General features: G+C 42.6%; 1 protein-coding gene across 1 annotated transcript in view; it reads right to left on the bottom strand.

Moving 5' to 3' along the window:
• Window positions 1-418: 418 nt before the first annotated feature.
• The window catches only part of LOC124621843 (calumenin), a 33,648-nt gene continuing 6,967 nt past the window's right edge, over window positions 419-27,099 (bottom strand). Inside the window, exons 4-6 of the mRNA XM_047147288.1 lie at window positions 3,947-4,140; window positions 2,477-2,835; window positions 419-2,386 (exon numbers count right to left, since the gene is read on the bottom strand). Of these exons, the coding sequence (XP_047003244.1) occupies window positions 2,198-2,386; window positions 2,477-2,835; window positions 3,947-4,140 (742 nt within the window). The 3' untranslated portion in view covers window positions 419-2,197. The remainder of the gene's footprint in view (window positions 2,387-2,476; window positions 2,836-3,946; window positions 4,141-27,099) is intronic.

Genomic DNA, 27,099 nt, shown 5'->3' on the forward strand with positions numbered 1-27,099 from the left:
CGGAAGGCTTCACACATCTGTGTACTCGAGGACACTCAAAACTTCATGGGACGGTTCTTCCTCCACCCTACAATCCGTATCTTGCACCTTCCAACTTCCATCTGTTTGGCCCAATGAAGGACACACTCTGCAGGAAGCAATACATGGTTGATAAGGTGGTTACTGCTGCAGCAATACTTTGGCTCCAACTTCAAGCTGTAGAGTGGTCCATGCAGACAAAAAGGCTTTCCCAGTAAGGTGACATAAGGTTGTCACATTGAATGGAGATTATGTTGGAAATCAGAGTTTTTAAGCCAAAAGAATGCTTTCAGATAAAAAAATGTGATGCATTACTTATTGAATGCCCTTGCATGTAATCAAGAGGAAGGGGAAAATAGGCAATATTCCACAACATTTAGAACAGCATTCACACACACAATAAAAATAGTAAGTATTTTCCTGTAATTATATCTGTTACATTAATGGCAGTAATACAGGAAATCTTATTTCCAAATAAAATGAAATTTAAAGCACAAATTATACAATATCTTTAGCACAAGATACATAACATATAAAAAGAGAAATAAAAAAGTAGAAAACAGTAATTAATTAAACTATAAATATATTATACACAGCACCAATATAACATTCATACTTCCTCTTCCACTTTCTCTATTTGTAAGCTTTGGCACAAACATATCTTAACAAATAAATATGAACCTGAAGTTAAAGTTACACAAGATTTTTGCTTAAAAAATGGATATTTTAAATTGTTGTAATGTTGTACAGACTCAAACACTTATCAGTGGCTAACAAGTGTGAATTTTAAGTAAATTGACAACTAAACCAGCCTCTCACAAATCTGGTAAAAGTTGATCTAAATTACATAAAGCTACCACATCGCTAACCTTTACACAAGAGACATGAAATATACTTCACTTTTCATAACAGTTTACACACAGGAGAGCAACAACCAATTTTGACATTGGTAATGCAGACCAGTCAGTTTGGATTCCAAACATTTTACTTTTACTCTGTCTCTGCTTTGAAATATTTAAAGTAATATAACTTTGAGAATGAACCTGCAACTACTGCACTTTTGCCAACAGCAAATCTCATTCCCAGTGTCAACCATTCTCTCACTATAGTAAATTACCACCTACATCCTTTCCTTAATTGGAAAGGCAATAATTGCACTAAAACAGTAGCCACCAATGTCATGTGAATGCATCCCAATATACTGCCCTTACAAAGTATACAAATTTTAACTTTTTTTTTAAATATTCTATGATTGGTTATCATAAAAAGATTTGATGAGTAATTTTCTGGACAATTTTTGGTTTCTTACATACAATTAAAGGAGATTCACTTTCATATGATAATGAACATATAGTGCAAGAATGATGGATGGCTAAATAAAACAACACACCAGAAGTTGTATTTATGATTTGTAGAGCATTGTTTCATAGCTACCAAACACTAGAGTTATCAGTTCAGTCAATATGACTAACATTATAACAAGCTTTTAAAATGGAAGACAAGGCACTAAGACGAAGTTCAGAATACCTTCATGTAAATGCATGTACTTGTTATTGTTCAGTCACATGGAATTTGTTTGCTACAAACACACTTTCTGCCACAACTTTAGTGACAGTTTCCTTCTGTAAAGGGCTTACAAAATTGTATTATTTTATAAATGAATAATACACTTACTAACATTAGATTCACCTGTCCTGTAAATAATTTGTTACAATTTTATCAACATTATTAGAGAAAGATTTTCCAATTCTTGCTTCACAATATTTTTTCCAGTTTGTAACAATTCACACACCAAATTGAGATTCAAATACAGACATCTTAGGACCTGTTAGCAGTACAGTACAATCTGTACAGCAATTTCTTCTCAACCTGAAATATTTCAAGGCAAGCCTGCACATTAAAAATGAGGTATGCCTTGCAATGATTTTATAATTCACTCAGGAGTACTCAGTAAATGCTGATTTTCAAAGTCTATAAATGTTAATTAAGAAATGAACTATTTTAACTAAGTACTAAACAAATGACTTCTTTCTGAAAAGCACAATTTTTAGTACTTCACAGAACAACACAAATTCCAGGCTCATCCACATATTTGCTTGGTTAGGAAAATACATTTCTGACAGCATATTCTCATCTAGAAATGTAAATTTTTAAGCTAAAAGCAAATAAGAAATATAAATTAAAATTCATCATGTCTCGCAAGAGCTTCACCAAAATCTGTAGCCTGTGAGCCAACAAATAAATCGTATTTGTTAAGTACTTCTTCTTTGGTCAGTTTTTGGTCTGCATCAGAATCTGACTCATAGATTAGATGTCTTGCTTCAGCTTCTGCATGATCAAAGTCAGGTGGAATTATCCAGTTCTTCACCTATGTAGAGGAAAAAAATTATTTTCATAAAAAAATTTGTTGTAGAACAAAGCACCACAATTTTTAGCATTAAAAGTGAAGTTCGCAAACCTCTTCCTTGTCCATAAATCCATCCCCATCCTTGTCTCTGTACTGGGAAAATTGTTCTCGTTCATTTTTCACCCATTCTGGCTCCTCTTCTCCTTCTGATCCTCTATACATATCGCCAATGTATTCAGACAAGGAGATCTTTCCATCTTTGTCCTTGTCAATGTCCTCCATGGTTTCAACTACAACAATATCTCTCATATGTCCTGTTTCTTCTGGGTGCAAGAAACCAGTGAACTCTTCCTTTGTAAGAGCACGGTCACCATCTACATCTGCCACATCCCATCTCCTTTGGTCACGACGCAACATGTTTTGGTAGGAGAATCCCTCACCCTCTTTTTCCAACTCTGATGGGTCCATGTCTGAAATGTAGAAGAGACACAATCTAAAACATAACAAAAAATAATTATATAAAACACACACACACACACACACACACACACACACACACACACACACACACACACACACACACACACAGACAGACAGAGTGTGTAAAACTTACAGTTGATGGGATAGGGCAAGGTGGTGCAATGGTAAGTAACTGAACCCACATTTGTGAAGATGACTGTTTGAATCCCCATCTAGATTTCGATTTTCTTTGATTTCCCTAAATCACTTCTCACAAATGCACAGATGACTGCCAATTTCCTACTCTAGTTCGTGCTCCATCAGTAAAGATATTGTTGCCAACAGGACATAAAAACTTAGCCTTCCTTCCTGCTTTTAATTTGTTGTTACACAAAATTTTAAACCACATTCCTTTCTTCAATATTTGTGTGCCATAATACAGTATGAGGACAACTTAATGCCAAGACAAATAGATTGAGATATAACATATTTCAGACAGAAAACTGAATCATATTCTGTAATGCAACTAACATACACATTCCACAATGTTTACACCAACATTACCAGTTCATTGTCTAATATTTATGACAGAAAAAAAACAGGATGCAGCATATGGGAAAAGAATACAAACAACACACTATCCATTTCTTGCTTACTCCCCCCCCCCCTTTTTCTTAAAAAAAAAAAAAAAAAAAAAAAAAAAAAAAAAAAAAAAAAAAAAAAGATTTGAAAATTATAGGCAAGGGATTGTACTGGCAGCTTTGTCACAGCTAGTGTATGATAAATTTCAGTGTACATCCTAACTTGTGATGGGAAATTCAGACCGACCGAAAATAAGTGCTGCGAGTAATCCAGTGGTTTTTGCTCCATGAACAGAATAGTAACACTTTCACATAAATGTCAGTTAAAGCACACAAAAACTGTTACTTAACAGTTTTATACAGAGCTGTCACACAATCAAATGAATACAACTGATGTGCCTCCCCACCCCTTTCCCTCCCTATTGGCACATGAAGTAGGTGACTTGTAATCACGGTTTCTAAATAGCTAATGGTCATATAAAATTAATGTTGCAGGAATAACATGTGCTACATGGTAACTAAAATTGAAGAAAATGCATACCATCCATAAAACCATAAACCATCTTCTTGTATTCTTCCCATGTAATTTTATCTTTATTGTCTGGATTGTGAGTCTTCCACTGCCGTTCAACATCATCAACAATATATCGCCTCTGAGTGAATTGTATCCATTCCTTAAGTTCTTCTTGAGAGATAAAACCATCCTTATCTTTGTCAATCTTGTCCACTATTAAACTGCAATTAAAAGAAGTACAAAATTGTGAATAATTTAAGTATTACCACAAAAGTATGTATCCACTGTCTTCCAGTTAAAAATTATTAAAAGTACTTGCTCTGAAAAGACAAATGCACAATACCAATGAAGAAACAAAATTTTAAGCATCATGCAAACCATTTTCATTTTTTTTTTTTTTTTCTTCTGCATCCTGAGACAATGCTGTTAACAGCAATCAGAAGCTTAAATCTGGCGATCACATAATAATACAGAAAAAGCTGTTTCCTTAATTTTTTTATCTTATCCTTCACTTTCAACAAAGGTGTTAATACTGTTTGTTGAGCAGTAGAAGGTGAAAAGCTTTTACCACTTGGTTACATATTTTCACACTTTATTTCAATCACCATCATCAATAACGACAGAAGTTAAGATTTGTTTGTCGTGACATATGGCCCCACTCTGTTCCCTATAATTTGGCCAATGTGTGATCATTGGTGTATGATGAACTCCCTTCTGATTGCATCAACCATGTTCATGGTCTAGCTGCCAACATTGTGTGAATGGCTAGTAACAGTTTGTGATGCGCTGTGTTCAGTGATCTAGCAAGTTTCATAGTTTTGGTCACCATGTTTATCTGGTTATAAGTTTAATGCATTACTTATAGAATGCTACATCCAATGTAAGAAACAAGCGAGTGAACTGGGTCAAGTTATTGGCTGGCATTATTTCAGAGCCAAAAATGATCCCAAGTATCCTAACATTGGTTTCTCAAAGACTAAGACAACAGACAATACTGAAGCGATACTTTCTACAGCAGAAAAACAATCCAGCAACAATAGGTATGACAAGATAGATAAAAGTGCAGGAATTGTGCCTTGACACGCAAAAAGTGAAAGATACCATTCACTGGTCAATAAGAAGCTCTTAAAAGCAGTCTATGAAGCCTCTTACTTTATCACTTGATACTACAGGCAAAGGTTTACTATTGACAGTTAAAGTAAGGATGAAAGAAATTATTCTGGACCAAATATTCGCAAATAAATTAAAACAAAGTTCCGGTGTCAAATGATAAAGTAAGTAGACGTATCTTGGAAATTAGCACCGGCTCATGTGTGAAACTAAGAGCAAGAATTAAAGGAGGTTAAAAATTTTAAATTCAGGTAGATGAACTGACAGACAACAAACTTTTCAAGCTCTCAGCATATGTCAGGGATTGTTATGCTGAGGTTGGTCAATTGATTAGGGGAGAAGGGGGCAGGGTGACCAAACAGTGAGGTCACTGGTCCCAAAGTTCAAGTAGATAGAAATTAAGAGAGGAACAACACCTACAGCACAGTCCAGTCCATGGGAAAGGAAAACAAGCAAACATAGAGCTATAGGGAACACTGTGGTGGCAGGAAGAGCAAAGAACAGGAGGGACGGGGGGAGGGGGAGGAGGGAGGGCTAAGAGCAGGGGATGCTCCAGAGGCACTCTACACACGACAGGGCGACAGCACCACCGCTGACCCATCTGGATCCTCACACAAAACCATGATCATGACACAGCAGGGAAAATGCCACAAAGAGAAGACACAAAGAAAGAGGGAACAAAATGGCACAAAAGACCAGACGAAACATAGGAAAAAGGGAGGGGGGCACTGGACAGCATGGAGGCAGTGCCAAAGGCCACCAAAACCAACACAAATGCTAATTTCCAATTTCAGTACTTAACTCTAGGAGGACAAAACATTTCATGAAGAGAACCGCATGACACCACACATATATAAAAAGGAATTTGATGTGAAGCCACAATCCATCCTCAGAGGGGTCATGGAGAAAGTGGGTAAGTGGCTCTTGCAAATCCTCTGACATTCCTGATAAATTTAGTAATGAAGAAAGGCGTATTCCCAAAATGTTTAAAAAGGAGCAAGGTAGTGGCACTATTTAAAGGAGGGAAGAAAGGAAATCCATGTAACTGTATACCTATAACAATCCGAACTGTTTTGTCTAAAATAATAGAAGCAGTGATTAAAGACAGATTTATAACTTCATTGTGAAACAAAACATCTTAAACAAAGCACAACATGGATTTAGAAAGGGAGATCCATTAAGACTGCAGTGACAAATTTCATACGTATGCCAATTACACAACTTTACTAGTATCTAGAGACTCAGTGGAAGATTTGGAAAAAGAGAGCCAGTGAGAATCTGGACATGGAGGAACAGTTTATTAGAGAAAATAATTTACTGATCAACAGTAAAAAGAAACTGTGTGTTCAAAATTTGAAACAAATAACTAAAAGCTCAGAGGAATTTATTCTGAGCATTGGGGACCGAACTGGACTGTAATTGGTTTCTGGAAATAGAAGTAGACAAATTTATAACATGAGAAAACCACATTGATGATATTTGTTCAAAAATAAATATAAATATGTTGGTTGGTTGGTTTAAAGGCGGGAGAAGGGACCAAACTACGAGGTCATCACTCCCTTGTTCCTAATGAAACAGTGCCACAAGTTTGAGAAGAAAACGAACTAAACATATAACACAAAATGGAAAGAAAGGAAGAGCCACTAGAACGAAGGGAAGGCAATGAACAGTAAAAGGAACAAAAAATGGACAAGAAAACAGAGACACTAGAAACAGAAGAGAGTAAAACATGAAAGCACTTTACAGTGGCTGGCCAACCTAGAGAATAAAAATGGAAAGACAGCCACTCTGCAACACATTAAAACTTCCACCCCAAAAGCACTAGGGTGGAAGACGGAGGGACATGTGCAAAAACTTCCATAGAAGTATAAAACCCACTCTCACAGATAAAACGTAAAACTAAAACTGCTGTGGAGGCATTATCGCCCAACACCGAAGTCATAGTGCACGGAAAGTTAGAAGTCTGCTGCAGAGCAGCTAAAAGTGGGCAGTCCAGCAAGAGGTGGACAACCGTCATTTGAGAGCCGCAGCGACACTGAGGTGGGTCCTCGCGCCGGAGTAGGTATCCATGTGTTAGCCACATATGGCCAATGCAGAGCCTGCAGAGGACAACTGATTCCCTTCAAGAGGCCCGCATGGAAGACTGCCACATATTCATAGTCTCCTTAATGACACGCAGTTTATTATGCATGTTGTTATGCCATTCCGTCTCCCAAAGCTGGAAAACCCTGTGGTATAAGACAGAACGCAGGTCAGCTTCGGAGATCCCTATCTCCAGAAGTGGTTTCCGCGTCACCTGTTTGGCCAGCCTGTCGGCAAATTCGTTGCCGGGGATTCCGACGTGTCCTGGCGTCCACACAAACACCACAGAACAGCGGGACTGTTCCAGGGCATAGATGGACTCCTGAATGGATGCTACCAGAGGTTGGTGATGCTAGCACTGGTCGATAGCTTCTAGGCTGCTCAATAAGTCAGTACACAGGAGAAATGACTCACTAGGGCATGAGATATGGCCGCCACCTCTGCAGTGAAACCACTGCAGCCAACTGGCAAGGAGTGTTGCCCAAAATGTCCTCCATGAACATATGCAAAGCCTACGTGACCTTCAGCCATTGAGCCTTTGGTGTAAACCACTTCAGAGCCCCAGAACAAGTCAAGAATCAAGAGAAATTGACAGCGGAGAGAGGCGGGGTTAACGAAGTCCTTAAGCAGTCGGCACACTGACCGTGCTGTCGAATGTTAACGTTCAGCGTGCCAAGTTTAACTGCTGAACGCTCAGGAATGATGTGACTTGTGCATACGGTACGTGGACCCTGACGTGGTATACGCGATCGCAACGCACTCCAGCGGCAGTTGAAGGACGTTTCAAGTTCGTAAATCACAATGTTTGCTCAACGGGCGCGCGTAAAATTCCCACTTTAGCTCTATTAAAACGCACATTTCCTCCATCGTGCACAAAACGGAAAGTACCATGTCCACTCAATAAGGACGCAGGGTTGTTAAAGTTCCATTACAAACAGTGCGGTACAAATTTGGAATACTTCTCCGCATAACAGAAACATTATTTCATCATTCCCACATTTTGGTAAAACCCCAAGGTCAGTCTTACTTGATCACTGTTCCTACCCAGTAGCAGAATCTTTGAAACATGTGAATTACGAAGCGTAAAAGAAAAAGGAGCAAAATATATTTATACAAGTAGCGCAAGCTGTCCTGTAGATTAAGCCAATCGAACAAAGTCACCCCTCAAAAAAGTGAACTTGTATTTACATAACATCAAATATTATAGTATATACTTATATTAAACTAATAATAAAGTATCAGAACCTAATAACACCGCGAATGTTAGGAAAAAAATTTGGAAGTGGCAAAACGCGAACCCGCGCCTTCACTTACAGCTCAGTTCAAGCCAATGACGCTACCCATTACGCTAAACCAACATCACGCCCTGTGAATCTAATCAAATTGTTGTACCCTTGCTGAAAACCTTACTCGTAGCTATGTTACTATTTGGAATGTAATTATAACAAATTGACGAAGAACAGTGCGTTTTGGGTGAACTTCAGTGTGTCGTTGCCTTCAAATAGCCTACTCTCATAACACAAAAGTTACAATAATTCTTTTGCCACAAATATGATGTTTCTCATTATATTATTAGAACAAATCACACAGTTAACAACGGGTTTTCCAGTGATTCTCAATTTGCTGGTGCTCAGAAACGGCATATATACATATAGGCTTGAAATGAATGCCAATATGGCGCCTTACAACTCTGTACCGAAGGGAGACGGCGTGCGTGTGACGTAGGTGGCATTGTGCCATCTCATTGGTCAACGCTCAGAGGCACGCTCAGAATATCTGACATGCCAGATATTGCTCTGCACGTTCGGAAAGACTCCCGAACGTGCTATTCCACACTATGACGTCAGAAACTCGGCACGCTCAACGCTCAACGTTCGGATGCACGGTCCGTGTGCCGACGGCTTTAGGGCCATGCAAAAGGTCCAGACGAAGCTGCGGCCAAGGTGTACAGCACGAAAGCGTACGTGAACGGACCGCAAGTAGAGGTGGTAAAGGGAAGGACTCCAGTTCAGAGAGAAGGGGCCGCACGCGAACCGCAATGGTTAGCTCCCATCTGGGCCGCAGATGCAGGAGATGGACTGCCACGGGCGGGAAAAGCAGATGGTTATTAGGATGCGCAGGGGAACTATGCATGTGTGCTGCGCAACTGGTGAGCAGTTGCGCACGTCTGATCTGTAGTGGAGGGACACCAGCCTGCACCATTACGCTGGTCACCAGACTCGTCCTAAAAGCTCCTGTCGCCAGTTGAATCCCACAGTGGTGCACAGGATCGAGTAAATGCAATGCTGAAGGTGCTGCCAAACCATAAACCACACTCCCATAGTCAATTCGGGATTGGACAAGGGCTCTGTAAAGCTGCAGCAGCGTGCAGCGATCTGCACCCCAATCGGTGCTGCTCAGGCAACAGAGGGCATTGAGGTACTACCAGCACTTCTGCTTCAGCTGATGAAGATGAGGGAGCCAAGTCAATCGAATGTTGAAAACCAGTCCTTGGAATTTACATGTCTCCACTACAGAGAGTGAATCATCATTAAGGTAAAGTGTGGGTTCTGGATGAACTGTACGACGCCGACAAAAGTGCATGACACTCAACTTTGCGGCTGAAAACTAGAAGCCGTGGGCTAGAGCCCATGACTGCACCTTGTGGATGGCTCCAAGGAGGCTCCGTTCAGCAATAACAGTACTGGAGCAGCAGTACGAAATGCAGAAGTCGTCTGCATACAGAGAAGGTGAGACGGAGGGCCCGACTGCTGCTGCTAGACCGTTAACGGCCACTAAAAATAGAGAGACTCAATACAGAGCCCTGCGGGACTTCATTCTCCTAGATATGGATGGAACTATGGGAGTCACCAACTTGGACACGGGAAGTACGGAGCGGCAGGAAGTTTTGGATAAAATACGGGAGTGGTCCCTGGAGACCCCACTCATACAATGTGGCAAGGATATGACGTCACCAAGTCGTGTCGTATGCTTTATGTAAGCCAAAAAAAGGTGGCAATCAGGTGTTGCTGTCTGGAAAAGGCTGTTCGGATGGCAGACTCGATGGTCACAAGATTATCAGTGGTAGAGCGACCCTGGCGGAAGCCGCCCTGACATGGAGCCAACAAGCCACATGACTCCAGAGCCGAACCCAACCGCCGACATACCCATACGTTCCAGCAGCTTATGGAGAACGTTAGTGAGGCTGATGGGCCGATAGCTATCCACATCAAGTGGGTTTTTACCGGGTTTGAGCACTGGAATGATGGTGCTCTCCCGCCATTGCGATGGAAAGATGCCATCGCACCAGATCCGGTTGAAGATGACGAGAAGATGTCACTTGTAGTCAGATGAGAGATGTTTTATCATCTGGCTGTGGATGCGATCAGGCCCAGGAGCTGTGCCGGGGCAATATGCAAGGGCACTGAGGAGCTCCCACTCTGTAAATGGGACGTTATATGATTCACTGCACCGTGTGGTGAATGAGAGGGCGTTCCATTCCAGCCGCCGCCTGTGTGTGCGAAAGGGTGGGGGATAATTCTCCGACACAGAGACTCGAGCAAAGTGCTCGGCAATCGCGTTTGGGTTGGTACATAACTCGCCATTTATGGTAACACCAGGGGCAGCTATTGGGGCCTGGTACCCGAAAAGACGTTTGATCTTTGCCCAGACTTGGGAAGGTGACGTGTGGCACCTAATGGTGGAGATGTATCTCTCCCAACACTTCTTCTCACGTTGTTTGATGAGGTAGTGAGCACAGGCACGGAGCTGTTTAAAGGCTATGAGGTGCTCCAGGAAAGGGTGCTGGTTATGCCGCTGTAGAGCTCGCCGACACTCCTTAATTGCTTCAGCAACTTCCGGTGACCACCAAGGGACTGCCTTCCGTCTTGGGCACCCTAACGAGAGAGGGATCGCATTTTCTGCAGCAGAAACAACTGTGCTAGTCACTTGCTCAACCATCACATCGATGTTACTGTGTGGGGGAGATTCAGCGGTGACAGCAGAGGGGAAAGTTCCCCAGTCCACCTCGTTCAACAGACGTCCGTGTGCCTGACACTGGGGCAGTGACAGGTTGTCATGTGCTCTCCAGTGGATATATGGGAGAAGTCCTGGGCTGCAAACTGATAAATCAAATGGCTGAGTAACTACCACGAGTCACACTGACACATGTGGCAGCCTCAGTATTTAAGAGGCAGAAGTTGAATAGCGTCAGTTAAGTTTAGACATCTCTGCCTTGGCCAATAAGCATGGTATCACCCCACAAGAGGTTATGGGCATTAAAATCTCCCAGAAGTAGGAAAGGAGTACTGCACCATCTGGAGGAAGATACACATTAAAGACAGTTATTTCCTGTGTCGTCCTTATTCTGACAGCCACAGCTTCAAGAGGGGTTTGAAGGGGCACATGTTCAATACAGACCGAGTTTAGCATATAAACACAAACTCCACCTGACACTCTATTATAGTCGCTACAGTTCCTGTAATATCCCTCATAGCCGCGGAGGGCAGGGGTCCGCACTGCTGGGAACCAGGTTTCCTGGAGGACAATGCAGATAGCAAGTGTAAAGCTTAACAGTTGCCACAGCTCAGCCAGGCGGTGGAAAAAACCACTGCAATTCCACTGGAGGATCACATCGTGAGACTGGGAAGGTATGGAACATTCATTCAATGAGGCAGTTTACACCTCAGTCACATGCTGCCACTGATTTATTGCCTGAGCAATCTATATCCATTGTGTCTTGAGGGTCTGGTGAGATCTAGGGCGTCAGCGGACGCCAAAATCTCCACCCCATCCTCAACTGCAGAGCTTGTAGGTAGCGGTGGTGCCACCGCAATTTCCTTGGTCTTAGGGGTTTTCTTTTTGGATTTCTCTCGCTGCTCCTTGGGTTTCCCTGGCTGCGAGGACTTCACTGGCTCAGTCTCCGGGACTAAAGATGAGCATGAAGCCGTATGACCAGCTGCTTTTGAGCTCTTCAGACACTGGTGAATGTCATCTTTCCCACTGGAAGAAACCTGGGAAGGGAGTGACCCAAGGGACCCCTTCCTAGTGAGAGAAGCCAAAGAAGACTTATGCTTCTCTGGCTTAGAAGTGGGGACGGATGTCCCTGATGGTTGGTTGGGGGGGGGGGGGGGGGGGGGTTGCTCCCTAAGTAGGTGATGCAGGAGCAACATGGCGGGAAATGCTCCCCACCATCAAGGGGGCAGGTGTAGTCTTCCGGCTCTGAGAGGTGACCTGGGTTGGCAGAGCTGATGGTGCTGGAACTGTTGTAGCAGCAGCTTAAGACAATGTCATAAGCACAGGATGCAGGCATTCAGATTTTCTCTTAGCCTCGGTGTAGGTCAGTCTGTCCAGGGTCTTGAACTCCATTATTTTCCTTTCTTTCTGGAGAATCCTGCAGTCAGGCGAGCAAGGCAAATGGTGCTCTCCACAATTGACACAGGTGAGAGGTGGGGCACATGAAGTATTGGGATGTGATGGGCGTCTGCAATCTCGGCATGTGACACTGGAAGTACAGCAGGAAGACATATGGCCGAACTTCTAGCACTTAAAGCGCCAAATCGAGGGAGGGATATAGGGCTTTACATCACACCGGTAGACCATCACCTTGACCTTCTTTGGCAATGTATCACCCTCTAAGGCCAAGATGAAGGCACCGGTGGCAACCTGATCATCCTTCGGACCCCGGTGGACACACCGGACCAAATGTACACCTCGCCGCTGGAAATTGGCGCGCAGCTCACCGTCGGACTGCAAAACGAGGTCTCTATGAAAAATGATACCCTGGACCATATTTAAGCTCTTATGGGGTGTGATGGTTACAGAAACAACCCACAGCTTGTCACAATCGAGTAACTCCCACGACTGGGCAGAGGATGCTGTTTTGATCAAGGCTGACCCAGATCTCATTTTGGACAAGTCTTCCACCTCCCTGAACTTGTCCTCTAAATGCTCAACAAAAAACTGAGGCTTCATCGCCATGAAACATTCCCCATCAGCTCTCGAACATACAAGGTACCGGGGCGAATAAGATCCGCTGCCATCCTTAGCCTGACGTTCCTCACATGGTGTGGTCAGGGAGGGGAATGATTTGGGGTCATACTTCTGTGCACTGAATTGAGCTCGTGATCGCTTAGACTGCTGGTGTTTCACCACCAGCAAGAGATGATGGACTAGGCTTCATCGCGTGTCATCTGCCCTGATGCCACCCACTCCGACCAGGGGCCCTCCCCACAGGCGCCAACCAGCCACAGCGAAGGCTACCTGCCAGGAGTCCCGGTGCCCCAGGGGGATGGGCATCTACCCCTTGGCATACGTGGGGAGTTAATGGTGCAGGTATCAGCAGAGTGATCCCTGTGTGGTCAGGGGGCTACAACCAACAGGGTACATGGCGGCCCCACCACAACGGACTGGCTATCGTGCTGGATATCAGGTGTAAAGAAGTCCAGGGTCATCGTCAACACAGAAATGCACCCATGAAGGTGTCCTCCCCAAAGAGATGGAGAATGGGCAGGACTGCAATGCGACAATGAGAAAGTGGGCTAAAGATCTCAATGCACGATGGACATGACACACCTTGTAAAGCGCCCTTCCCCAATTGGCTCGCTCTTCGGGAAAATTTTGAAGAATGGAGGTCAAACCCTACAGGGGACCATCACATAAAGGCCGAAACGTGTGAAACTCCTTTTAGTTGCCTCGTACGAGAGGCAGGAATATCTCGGTCCTATTCCAGCTCCCGGACCCACAGAGGAGTATAAATATATTCTCATTGAAAAGAATGTGCTATGCAGTGGGCACGGAAACTGTGATAAAAATATAGATGTATCTCCCCGCACATACTGTACTGTATACCATATGGGGAGGAGCAGTACACACACACATTTAGAGAATCTTAAAACTTCAAAAGAAAGCCATCAGATGCCTAGCTGCACTAACACAATTGAAATCCTGCAAAAACAAATTCAAGGAATTTGAAATAATAACTGTGCCAAGTTACACAGCACCTCTAAACAGACAAGAGGTGGTCACAATGTTGGGAACACGGACTTACTTCAAACTTTGTACACTGTTAGCGGGCCATTAAAACAACAATGTGCAAGTAGTAAAGTGCACTACTCTTAGAATTCTGAGAAAATTGCAATAAAAGTTTTACACATCTATTATGTAACTGATGTATCTGAGCAAAGGAGCTAGTCGTAAGAAGTCATCATGATCAAGCAGTTAGCATTCACACATTGCAAACTAGTCTTGGAGGAGGCGGCACTTCGAATCCTCACACTGCTGGATATTTTAATTGATATTTTTTCATTACTGGTCACATTATTTAATTTATATGACATTTGAGAGGTAATATAATGAAAAAAGAACATGTGAATTTTGATGAAGTAGTGAATTTCACATGTTATTTGACTATTTGCTCTTTGTAACTAAATTTTCAAGGACTTGGGACAGGATTGGAAAGCCCAAGTCAAACATCGATAAATAATTATGTGAATGATGTTATTGACAATCAGTAATATACTAAGTCACAATGTGCCAGACCACAAGAGTAATGTACAATTACTTGGGATGTGCTCCACACATCACACATTTCAGGATGATATTTGTCATATGGACATGTAAAACATAAATTAAACTACATGCGAATACATGTGTTTTTTCATTATATTCTCTCTCAAATGTCATATAAATTAAATAATAGAAATGTTGATAACAAAAGTACGTGGAAGTAGGATTCAAACCACTGCCTCCTCCACGACCCATTTGAAATGTGCGAACGCTAATTGCTTGACCACAATGACCTCTTACAACCGGCCCCTTCACATAGGTTCACTTGTTACATAACAGGCACATAAAACTTCTCCTACAATTTTCTCAGAACTGTCAGAACAGTGCATCTTACAATTTGCACATTATGTTGTTTTAACGGCCTACTAAAGGTGTACAAAGCTAGAAATAAATCTGTGATTCCAACATTGTTGCATCCCCTTGAGACATATACATGACTACAACACAGGAAATAGAGATAACTACCTTATCTGCAGCAAAAGCTAGAAAATGATAAATAGGGCACCTATAAATGCACGAAGCTTATTTTATAACGGACTGTAACTTAACATAAAGAGCATAAAGGAAGTGAGCACCTCCAAATAGAAACTGAAGGAACATCTCATCTCTGGATATCGGTACACGGTAAGAAATACCTGCAGGCACATCCATAGCACAAACATAAACTTGAATATGGAGTAACACAGTTTCTTTTTTGTGTGGAACCAAATTTCCTGAAAGAAGGAAAATGGAAAACTTCTCTTCTCCCCAATCGTATTCAATACCTCCTCATTAGTTATATGATCTACCCATCTAATCTACAGGATTCTTCTGTAGCACCACATTTCGAAAGCTTCTATTCTCTTCTTGTCCAAACTAGTTATCGTCCAGGTTTCACTTCCATACATGGCTACGCTCCACACAAATACTTTCAGAAACGACTTCCTTACACTTAAATCAATACTCGATGTTAACAAATTTCTCTTCTTCAGAAACGCTTTCCTTGCCATTGCCAGTCTACATTTGATATCCTCTCTACTTCGACCATCATCAGTTATTTTGCTCCCCAAATAGCAAAACTCCTTTACTACTTTAAGTGTCTCATTTCCTAATGTAATTACCTCAGCATCACTCGACTTAATTCGACTACATTCCATTACCCTCGTTTTGCTTTTGTTGATGTTCATCTTATACCCTCCTTTCATGACACTGTCCATTTCGTTCAACTGCTCTTCCAAGTCGTTTGCTGTCTCTGACAGAATTATAATGTCATCGGCGAACCTCAAAGTTTTTATTTCTTCTCCATGGATTTTAATACCTACTCCGAATTTTTCTTTTGTTTCCTTCACTGCTTGCTCAATATACAGATTGAATAACATCGGGGATAGGCTACAACCCTGTCTCACTCCCTTCCCAACCACTGCTTCCCTTTCATTTCCCTAGACTCTTATAACTGCCATCTGCTTTCTGTACAAATTGTAAATAGCCTTTCGCTCCCTGTATTTTACCCCTGCCACCTTCAGAATTTGAAAGAGAGTATTCCAGTCAACATTGTCAAAAGCTTTCTCTAAGTCTACAAATGCTAGAAACGTAGGTTTGCCTTTCCTTAATCCAGAATCTAAGATAAGTCGTAGAGTCAGTATTGCCTCACATGTTCCAACATTTCTACGGAATCCAAACTGATCTTCCCCGAGGTCAGCTTCTACCAGTTTTTCCATTCGTCTGTAGAGAATACGCGTTAGTATTTTGCATGCGTGACTTATTAAACTCGTTGTTCGGTAATTTTCGCATCTGTCAGCACCTGCTTTCTTTGAGATCGGAATTATTATATTCTTCTTGAAGTCTGAGGGTATTTTGCCTGTCTCATACATCTTGCTCACCAGATGGTAGAGTTTTGTCAGGACTGGCTCTCTCAAGGCTGTCAGTAGTTCTAATGAAATGTTGTCTACTCCCAGGGCCTTGTTTCGACTCAGGTCATTCTGTGCTCTGTCAAACTCTTCACGCAGTATCGTATCTCCCATTTCATCTCCATCTACATCCTCTTCGATTTCCATAATATTGTCCTCAAGTACATTGCCCTTGTATAGGCCCTCTATATACTCCCTCCACCTTTCTGCTTTCCCTTCTTTGCTTAGAACTGGGTTTCCATCTGAGCTCTTGATATTCATACAAGTGGTTCCCTATTCTCCAAAGGTCTCTTTAATTTTCCTGTAGGCAGTATATCTTACCCCTAGTGAGATAACCCTCTACATCCTTACATTTGTCCTCTAGCCATCCCTGCTTAGCCATTTTGCACTTCCTGTCGATCTTGTTTTTGAGACGTTTGTATTCCCTTTTGCCTGCTTCATTTACTGCATTTTTATATTTTCTCCTTTCATCAATTAAATTCAGTATTTCTTCTGTTACCCAAGGATTTCTACTAGCCCTCGTCTTTTTACCTATTAGGTCCTCTGCTGCCTTCACTACTTCATCTCTCAAAGCTACCCATTCTTCTTCTACTGTATTTCTTTCCCCCATTCCTGTCAATTGTTCCCTTATGCTCTCCCTGAAACTCTGTACAACCTCTGGTTCTTTCAGTTTATCCAGGTCCCATCTCCTTAAATTCTCACCTTTTTGCAGTTTCTTCAGTTTTAATTTACAGTTCATAACCAATAAATTGTGGTCAGAGTCCACATCTGCCCCTGGAAATGTCTTACAATTAAAACCTGGTTCCTAAATCTCTGTCTTACCATTATGTAATCTATCTGAAACCTGTCAGTATCTCCAGGCTTCTTCCATGTATACAACCTTCTTTTATGATTCTTGAACCAAGTGTTAGCTATGATTAAGTTGTGCTCTGTGCAAAATTCTATCAGGCGGCTTCCTCTTTCATTTCTCAGCCCCAATCCATATTCACCTACTACGTTTCCTTCTCCCCCTTTTCCTACTACCGAATTCCAGTCACCCGTGACTATTAAATTTTCGTCTCCCTTCACTATCTGAATAATTTCTTTTATTTCATCATACATTTCTTCAATTACTTCGTCATCTGCAGAGCTAGTTGGCATATAAACTTGTACTACTCTAGTAGGCGTGGGCTTCATGTCTATCTTGACCACAATAATGCGTCCACTATGCTGTTTGTAGTAGCTTACCCGCACTCCTATTTTTTTTATTCATTATTAAACAGACTCCTGCATTACCCCTATTTGATTTTGTATTTATAACCCTATATTCACCTGACCAGAAGTCTTGTTCCTGCTGCCACCGAACTTCACTAATTCCCACTATATCTAACTTTAACCTATCCATTTCCGTTTTTAAATTTTCTAACCTACCTGCCCGATTAAGGGATCTGACATTCCACGCTCCGATCCGTAGAACGCCAGCTTTCTTTCTCCTGATAATGACGTCCTCTTGAGTAGTCCCTGCCCGGAGATCGAATGGAGGACTATTTTACCTCGGGAATATTTTTCCCAAGAGGACGTCATCATCATTTAATCATACAGTAAAGCTGCATGCAGATATGATTTAAATGTTTTTCACTATGTGTGTATGTCCAAACATTTTCTGCAACACAGTCACTGTATTAGCATTTTCAGCAGTATAACACAGACATATAGCTTTGTAGTCTCTGCTTGTACGCAGGAGTGTTGCATAAATTTGCGTAAGCTATTAATATATTTCAATATTGTGTGTTAGTACTGATTCTCTATAAAGCATTATTACAAAGAAAATCTTTTTGTGTGCCAACAAAAAATTTCTAAAAAATTTGTTTTATTTTGCATAAAACTGTAAACATGACATGTCTAATATCATTGCAAAATATGATCTATGGACAAATGTATAAATAAATGAGCTATTACATGCACATTCAACATTCTACAACTCACCCTGACACACACACACACACACACACACACACACACACACACACACACAAGGAATATTTTTGTGCTTGCTGTAGATCATGGCCATGCAAACAAACTTGTTATTCAGACTATGCCAGGTATATCCATGTAGTCTCTACCATAAATTAAGAAGACTTCACCTGAATGTTCGTAAAACCATATAACACAAAAAATTTAACACCATATGCAAATGTAATGATACTGTACCTATTTATATCAATGTACAGGTTAGAAACCATTCACCCAGCACTCAAACAACAGTTAATGTTGCCCAAAAAATGCGGTTCATTAGAAATCAAATCCCTTTGCTCTACAAAATAAGAGCTAAATTACGAGTTATACAGAACGCATTTGCAACTTGCAAACTCCATTGATAATACAACAGTTTTCTCCCATCTGGTCAGCAAGGTCGAAAGTCACACAAAAACCACTGTACAAAGAATGGAAACAGTGCATAGGAGAAAGGTTAGTCAATTCAAAGAATTCCAGTCAACACAATAACTCTAAATACAACCAACAAAAACACATACACAAATTCAACTCAAGTGAACCTTACAGACACACAAAAAACAGCAAAGAAAGACAACTGTTAGAGAAAAGATTAAAATACAATATAAATTAAAAAATAGATGAGGATTATGTAAAAAAATCTAATTATAGAAGCAGAAAGTCTATTGACAGGGAAGGGAAGTTAAGAGAGAAAACAGCAGTGTCAACATTGGATTAACTAGAGAACTAGTAAAAAAAAAAAAAAATAATAATAAACATAAAAACAACAACACAAAAACAGAATCCATAACACTCAGAAGGTGTAGGAAAAAACTTCAAAATGAAAATTGTTATTTCAGAAGCAAATAAGGGGAACACAGTAGTATTTTTAGTTAAAGAACAATACACTGAATAACACAAGAATTCATCAAAATAACATAACAAACTAAAATCAGACCCAAAAAGAGACTCCAGATAAACGTAAAATAACACACTGAAAAATATGGACAGCATCCTAAATAATATAGAAAAAAGAAAGCTGACAATAATCCTGCTGCACCTCTCCTCCAAAGCCAATCAAAGATCCACAAACCAAATATCCCAGTGATACTGACACTGGATTTCAGAAAATCCTCCACTTACAAGCTTGCAAGACACATGTTAAAATTATTGTCTGAAAACTTCAAAGTACAAGACTTCAGAACCATTAAATCACTACACAGTTAATACAACAAATAAAAGATATAAAAATCCCACAAGCAGCAATACTTATCTAGTCTGATGTAGAAAGCTTGTATACCAATATACCAGTACCAGAAACAATAATCACAGATAAAAACTTGAAAACACAAAGTCAACTCCCTGATGAATAGAATAACGACATATTTGCATTAATAAACAAAATTACTCTTAATTTAATAATAAATTTTACTTACAAAAAAAAATGGATTACCAATGGGATCCCCAGTTTCAAGAGCCTTTGCAAGTATTTTTATAAATCCCACTGAATGCATAATTTTCACAAAAATGGCAGCAAATGAATACAATATATTATACTATTCAGGTATATGGATGAGATCCTCTGCTTAACAGATGAACCACAAACAAAAATTTATAAACTAAATACTGAAGTCAACAAAATATATAAACACAATATTCTCAAGTGAAACCAAATTAACTTTCTGGATATAACAATAAAAAATAAAAGAATATGGACATGTTTGAAATTTACCATAAACCCACAGCAAATATCTTATCACCGCTCAATCCTTGAAGCACCCACACTCACAAATGCAAGCAGCACTGACACATGCTCCATAAACTCAAAAAAGAAAACTACCAAAACGAATCTGACAATGATCTGGATAGCCAAAAACAATGGTTACAATAGTAACAGTCACAAAGCTAACTAAGAAAATTAAAAGAAACACAAAACCACAGACAACACCACAACTGAACCAAACACAATCACAAACATTCTGTACCATAACAACTACACAGAATAATCAGGAAAACATAAGAGAAGAGACAAAATGGTACACAATGAGATACAAATACAGTAGTAGTAGTAGTAGTAGTAGTAGTAGAGGGGTTTTTGGGCGCACGACAGCAGGGTCTTCAGCGCCTGTGCAGTAACATAGGGAGACGGGTGTCAAGAAAAACCCCAGAACAGGGATATAAAACGGAACATAAAACACGGGTAACAATCATTGAAAAATATGTGCTCATCCACACCGAAGCGTGGGATGAAGCAGGGTGTCAACAGTAAAACATGGACAACACAGGAAGAAAATGATAGAGGGAGCTAAAACAATGTAGCAGATGGAAGTGGCTGGCTGACCACAAGGAAAAAAGGGGAGGAGTCAGCCACTCTGCAATACACTAAAACCTCCAGCCTAAAAGTTTAGGTCAGAGTCCAGACACATCACAGAACTTAAAAACCCTAGACACACACGTCTCATCATTAGCTAAAACAGAAGGCAGATCCCCATCAACTTGTGCTTCTGCCCGTGCATCACGGTATGAAATGCAGTCTTTTAAAATGTGCCGGACAGAGATGTGCACACCACAAGCATCACAAAACGGAGGATCCTCCCGCCGTAATAAAAAGCTATGTGTGTGAGGACAGTGCCCGATCCGAAGACGTGTGAGGGCCACCTCTTCCCGCCTGAGCAACCGGCAGGAGGAACGCCACGGCCGAGTGGTTGACTTTACCAACCGCAGTTTATTGGCCGTCACCGCCAGCCATTAGTCCTCCCACAACTCCATGCACTTCCTGTGGAGTGCAGTAATGACCGACTGCAAGGGGATAGGACACTGGACCATATCCTGCTCTCTGCAGGCCTCCTTGGCAGCCCGATCGGCCTGTTCATTGCCCCATATGCCGACATGACCAGGCACCCAGCAGAAGGATACCTCTTTACCCCGCCGTTGGAGCAAGTACAGTTGGTCATATATCAGCTGGACCATCTCCTCAGTCAGGTATAGGTTCTGCAGTGATTGTAAGGCACTAAGAGAATCGGAGCAGAGAAGAAATCAATCGCCCCGAACACGATGCATCAGCTCCAGTGCCTTCAGGATCGCGTGGAGCTCCGCTGCGAAAACGGTATATTCAGCAGGGAGGCGAATCCGGGTAACATGATCAGGGAACACCACAGAACAGCCAAGGAAATTCTCCTGTTTGGAGCCATCAGTGTAAACGACAGTGAAACCATGATGCACATCTAAAATGTTAAAAAACAGTGACTGGAATGTAAAATCTGGCGTGCCATCCTTCTTAAAACGAGTCAAATCTAAAATAAGTTTGGGTCGACGGAGGAGCCAAGGTGGAGACCTGCTCCAACCGCGACGTAAAACACGAAGACCAGCCATAGACATTGCAGCGAGGCAATCCTGTGCGCGAATCCCATAGGGCTGCGTCGCACGTTGCCGGTTGTGAAATAACCATGCCAGAGGAGGCTGAGCAACGGTATGGTATGCAGGTGTGCATGGTGTGGACAAAGTTTTATACGCCTGGCGTACCGTAAGGAGCCGTCGCCGCATATGAAGTGGCGGTTCACCTGCCTCTGCACAGAGGCTTGGTATGGGGCTAGTTTGGAATGCCCCAGTGGCCAACCGAAGCCCTTCATGGTGGACAACGTCCAAAATCTTTAAGTAAGAAGGCCTCGCAGACCCATACACCGTGCACCCACAATCGAGCCGAGATCGCACAAACACCCTGTAAAACTGGAGCAGACAAGTCCTGTCAGCTCCCCATGTACTGTGGCTAAGACATTTTAAAATACTTAAAGCCTGAAGCGACCGCCGTTTCAGGTCTTTAAGACGAGGTAACCACGTGAGCCTCGAGTCAAAAATGAGCCCCAGGAAGCTCACCGTGTCTTTAAAAGTAAGAATAGTGTCCCTCAACTGCAACTCAGGAAAGGTTAAAATTGAGCGAGAACGGTTAAAAAGAACACATACAGACTTCTCGGTGGAAAACTTAAAACCACTCTTCTGCGCCCAATCACCCAAACACCTAATCGTAAGTTGCAACTGACGAATTGTCGTTGCAAGGTTCGAAGAAGAGCAGAACAAAGAGAAATCATCCACAAACAAAGAACACTGGACAGGACTTTTCACTATGGGCGTAATGCTATTAATAGCGATGGCAAAGAGAGTCACACTTAAAACGCTACCCTGAGGGACACCATTCTCCTGCTCAAAGTGATCAGACAGGACGTCACCAATTCGGTATCTAAAATATCGTGGCGAGAGAAAAGACTGAATAAAAAGAGGAAGACAACCACAAAAACCCCATTTGTGAAGCTGCTCCAGGATGAGACGCCTACAAGTGGTATCTCAGGCCTTCTCGATGTCGAAAAATACACCTAGAAGGTGATGACGGCGGAGGAAAGCTTGTTGTATAGCCGCCTCCAGGAGGGCAAGGTTATCGAAGGTGGTACGAAACCTCCTGAACCCACACTGAAAGCGACTAAGGAGTTGCCGGGATTCTAACATCCAGACAAGGCGGCGGTTGACCATCCGCTCCAAGGTCTTCCCTATGCAACTAGTGAGGGCAATACTACGGTAGCTACTTGGGCTTGTGCGTTCTTTCCCAGGTTTTAAAAAAGGGATTAAAACTGCCTCACGCCACGCGTCAGGAAAGTGACCCGACGCCCAAATGTCATTAAAAAGTGCGAGGAGGAGTTCTCTGTTGCGCATTGTGAGGTGCCATAGCATACTGTAATGGATCCTGTCGTGACCAGGGGATGTGTCACGAGCTCCAGACAATGCAGAATCCAGCTCCCACATAGAAAATGGGCAGTTGTAAACTTCATGAGAGGTGGACTGGAAGTTCAGACTACATCTCTCAGCAACCGCTCTATGGCGCTGAAAACCTGGATCCTGACTGGTTGTTGCAGTAACTGTGGCAAAATACGCTGCCATAGTCTGGGCAATGTCTCGCGGATCCGTGTGGAGAGTGCCGTTAGTCATTACAGCAGCTATGGGGCACCTCCCTACTCTGCCAGAAATTCTCCTGATGGTCTCCCACACAGGAACGTTTGCCACGACCTCTTCTTGCTCTCACGAATAATGCGGCGACATCTTGCCCTCGCCACCCGAAAGGCTGCAAGATTCTCAGCAGTCGGCCGACACTTGAACCGACGCAGAGCCGCACGCCTGGTCCTGATTGCAGAGCGGCATTCGGCACTCCACCAAGGCACAGGTGGCCTCTTCCAGTGGCCTGTGGAATGGATGCTGCAGCGGCGTGGTGGACCGTTTTGGTAATATGATCCACCCACACCTCAACATTCGCACAGTGTTCGAATTGGGCCAACTGGCTATAAAGTGTCCAGTCAGCTCCACTGAGCACCCATCGTGGTGGTCTCCTTTCGAGCCCCACGCCATCTGGCAGGTGAATCCAGATTGGGAAATGATCACTGCCGTGCAAGTCAGCAACCACTTCCCAGTGAGCACTGGCGGCAAGAGCTGGAGAGCAAAGTGAGAAATCAATGGCAGAGAATGACCCAGTCACCGTGCAGAAATGAGTACTCTGACCTCCATTGAGCAAGTAGGCACAGGACGACAGGAGAAGCCTCTCAATCGCTCTACCCCTGGGGCAGGAAATTGCAGAGCCCCAACGCACATTGCGGGCATTAAAATCACCACAAATAATGAATGGTTGGGGGAGCTGTGTAAGAAGGTCGGTGAGGGCCGCTTCATCAAGAGCATCATGTGGGGGCAAGTAAAGTGAACACACAGTCAATGGATGACGCACGTGCACGGACACAGCGACGGCCTGTAAAGTCGTCGTAAGTGAGAGAGGCGAGGTATGGTAGTCCGTCCTGACGAAAATACCTACGCCTCCTCTAGCTCTCTCTCCACGCAGGTCGTCCTTTTTGTGGAGTGTATAGCCTCGTATCTCAGGGGAGTATGATGGATGGAAATACGTCTCCTGGAGACAGAGACACAGTGGTCTACCCTGAGAGAGTAGACGAAGTTCCTCCACATGCGTCCTGAACCCTTGCAAGTTCCACTGGAGTATGGGGGCTATCTATGTTGGGGGTAGCACCTTCATCCTGTCTCTCCGACGGGGCGGGGAGACCGCAGCAGGTGGAGGGGCAGGCGTGGGACGAGATGATTGCCCCACACATACATGGTACTCCATCAACTCTGGGGAAGAGTCAGATGAAGCCTCATGTAAAACAACATCTGCATGGTCAGATGGTTTACCACGGGATTTGACCCGCTGTTGCTGCTGTACGGTAGCTTTCTCTGGTTTGGTGGACTTTGGGGAAGCTGATGTGGGAGTGGTAATTGGCGCACTGGGCTTGGGAACAACCTCAGCTGTTGGAGGCGCGAGCGGCTGGACCAAGGTCGCCACTGTACCTTTGTCTGCCGTTCGAGTAGGGGCTACTGGCTCTGAAACACTGGCTGCGTTGCAAGAGCACTGACAGCTGCAGGTGTTAGTGCCAACACTCACCACCTCAGTCTGCGTTGAGGCATCGACTTTTGGAGTAGGCTTCTGTACCAGGGATGCAAAAAGATACAAATACAAACTCACACATAAAATCACTAACATTTTCAAAGGACAGGGCACAAACACAGCACACACAACAGACAATTCTATCCAAAAATAAACCTGGAAACTGACAAGAGACATACACACATACAGTAGAAAGCAAGTTTATATCAAGGTGTAACACCTCTAATGGCATATATATTACAAGACAAACAGGCTAAATGTCTGATATCAGATACAAACATGTGAGAGCCTGGATGTATGGGGCAAACCACTCTACATTTGCAGAGCACCTACAAGATCATAATCACAAGCCAAACTCCAGAGAAGAAGACACGAAAATAATTACAAACAGTACAAGTCACCTTTAACACCACAAGAAAATTACCACATACAAAAAGTCAAAGCACAACAGAAAACTCTGTTGAATGATCAAGTACGCATGACAAACAACTCACTGATTGTACAATTATAGATCCAATAACACACAAAAATTCCAGCAGAGGATTATCATCATAATTGCCCCTTCCTACTCGCTCTTCCATGAACTCTTCACAAAACATCAGCAGAACACTACAACTTTCAACCAGTCTCTAACAGCTGTTACATTCACATTCTACAACTTGCCCTGACTAACCCCCCCCCCCCCCCCTCCTTCTCTCTCTCACACTCACACACACACACACACACACACACACACACACACACACACACAGACAAACAAATAACATTTTTCTGCTTTCTGGGGTTGATGGCCAAACAAACGAACATTAAATCTGATTTTGTTAGGTGCGCACGTAACTGATCCTTTGTTATGTCCGGAAAATTATTTTTAGAAGTATTTTCTACCAAAACTTAGAAATAATCAGAGTGGATTCAGAATCCTTTTGCCACAGAAATTAAACATGTGAAACACACATTGCTAGAATATCAGAAAGAATTTGAAGAAATGTCCTGTGGCTCAAATTACAAAGTCTACAACCTAATGTGTCATCTTTACGGTAAATCGCAATCTACCTTTTCCTTACATTGTTGATATTCCAACCTGGAGTTTCCAATGTTTGATTTTGCCTGATGGCTTTTCTTCCATCTCACAACCCTCTGATGTTTTTCTCTTGTACTATTTTCTATAGCATTACTTCTCTTCTTTCACCGCTTTCCACACCACACAAACTTCTGAGCCACACTGTATCAATGATCATCTGTGTAGGTTGTTGAACCAATAACCGAAATTCTTCCCAACGATACTTATTTTTATTCATATTGATCCCACTTCCTCCCTCATCCTTACGTACTTAAGCATTTTATTTTTCACACCTACCTGCACCACATGAGCTTTTAACTCTCGCTCTAATCAATCCCCCTGCCCCTCTCTTCCCTTACTGCAACACACGAATAATCCTATAAATCATCATTCCTTTTCTCCCATGTTTCTGTATGTTTTACATTTCTGTGCATATTTTTGTGTGTTTTTGCATGTCTTTATATACTTTTTACACATCCTTTCCCTTATCCAGCTCCCCTCACAACCATCCAACACCTTGTTTTGCCCACTTCCACGTCATTCCCATTTCCCCTATGGCACCCCTGCAACAATGGACTCCTGCTCCATCTGTCTGCATCAGTTCAGAAAAGTATCCCTTTCCCCAACTAAGTCCCAGTCCCACATTCTGTTTCTTAAATGCTGCCTAAGTCATGGAATCCCCCCTCTCCCAATGACCTAACCATAAAAAGTTTCTTTCTTTGCACCCAACCCTTCTTTCCACAATGACCTTCACATTTTCAGATTGACCTGGCACTGTAAAGACACATCTCCATGGCACAGGCATCCCAGAATCACCTTTGCCCCCTCCACAAGATACTGCTACTGTGCAATCCCTGAGCCATATATCTAATCTCTGAAACTGAATGCCTTGCTCTTCAGCACCTGGAGGATCATTCCAGACACCACATCCATAAGTTATCCAACTTGCTGACATGCAGCTGCCAGCGCAGGCCAACATTATCCTACCCACAGTGTCCCTCCTCATCAACCCCCAACAGCACCCAAACCCTCCCTTGCTGACTTTTTCAACTTGCCACAT

This window comes from Schistocerca americana, chromosome 7 (assembly GCF_021461395.2).
Source record: "Schistocerca americana isolate TAMUIC-IGC-003095 chromosome 7, iqSchAmer2.1, whole genome shotgun sequence".
In the NCBI taxonomy this organism is placed as follows: domain Eukaryota; kingdom Metazoa; phylum Arthropoda; class Insecta; order Orthoptera; family Acrididae; genus Schistocerca; species Schistocerca americana.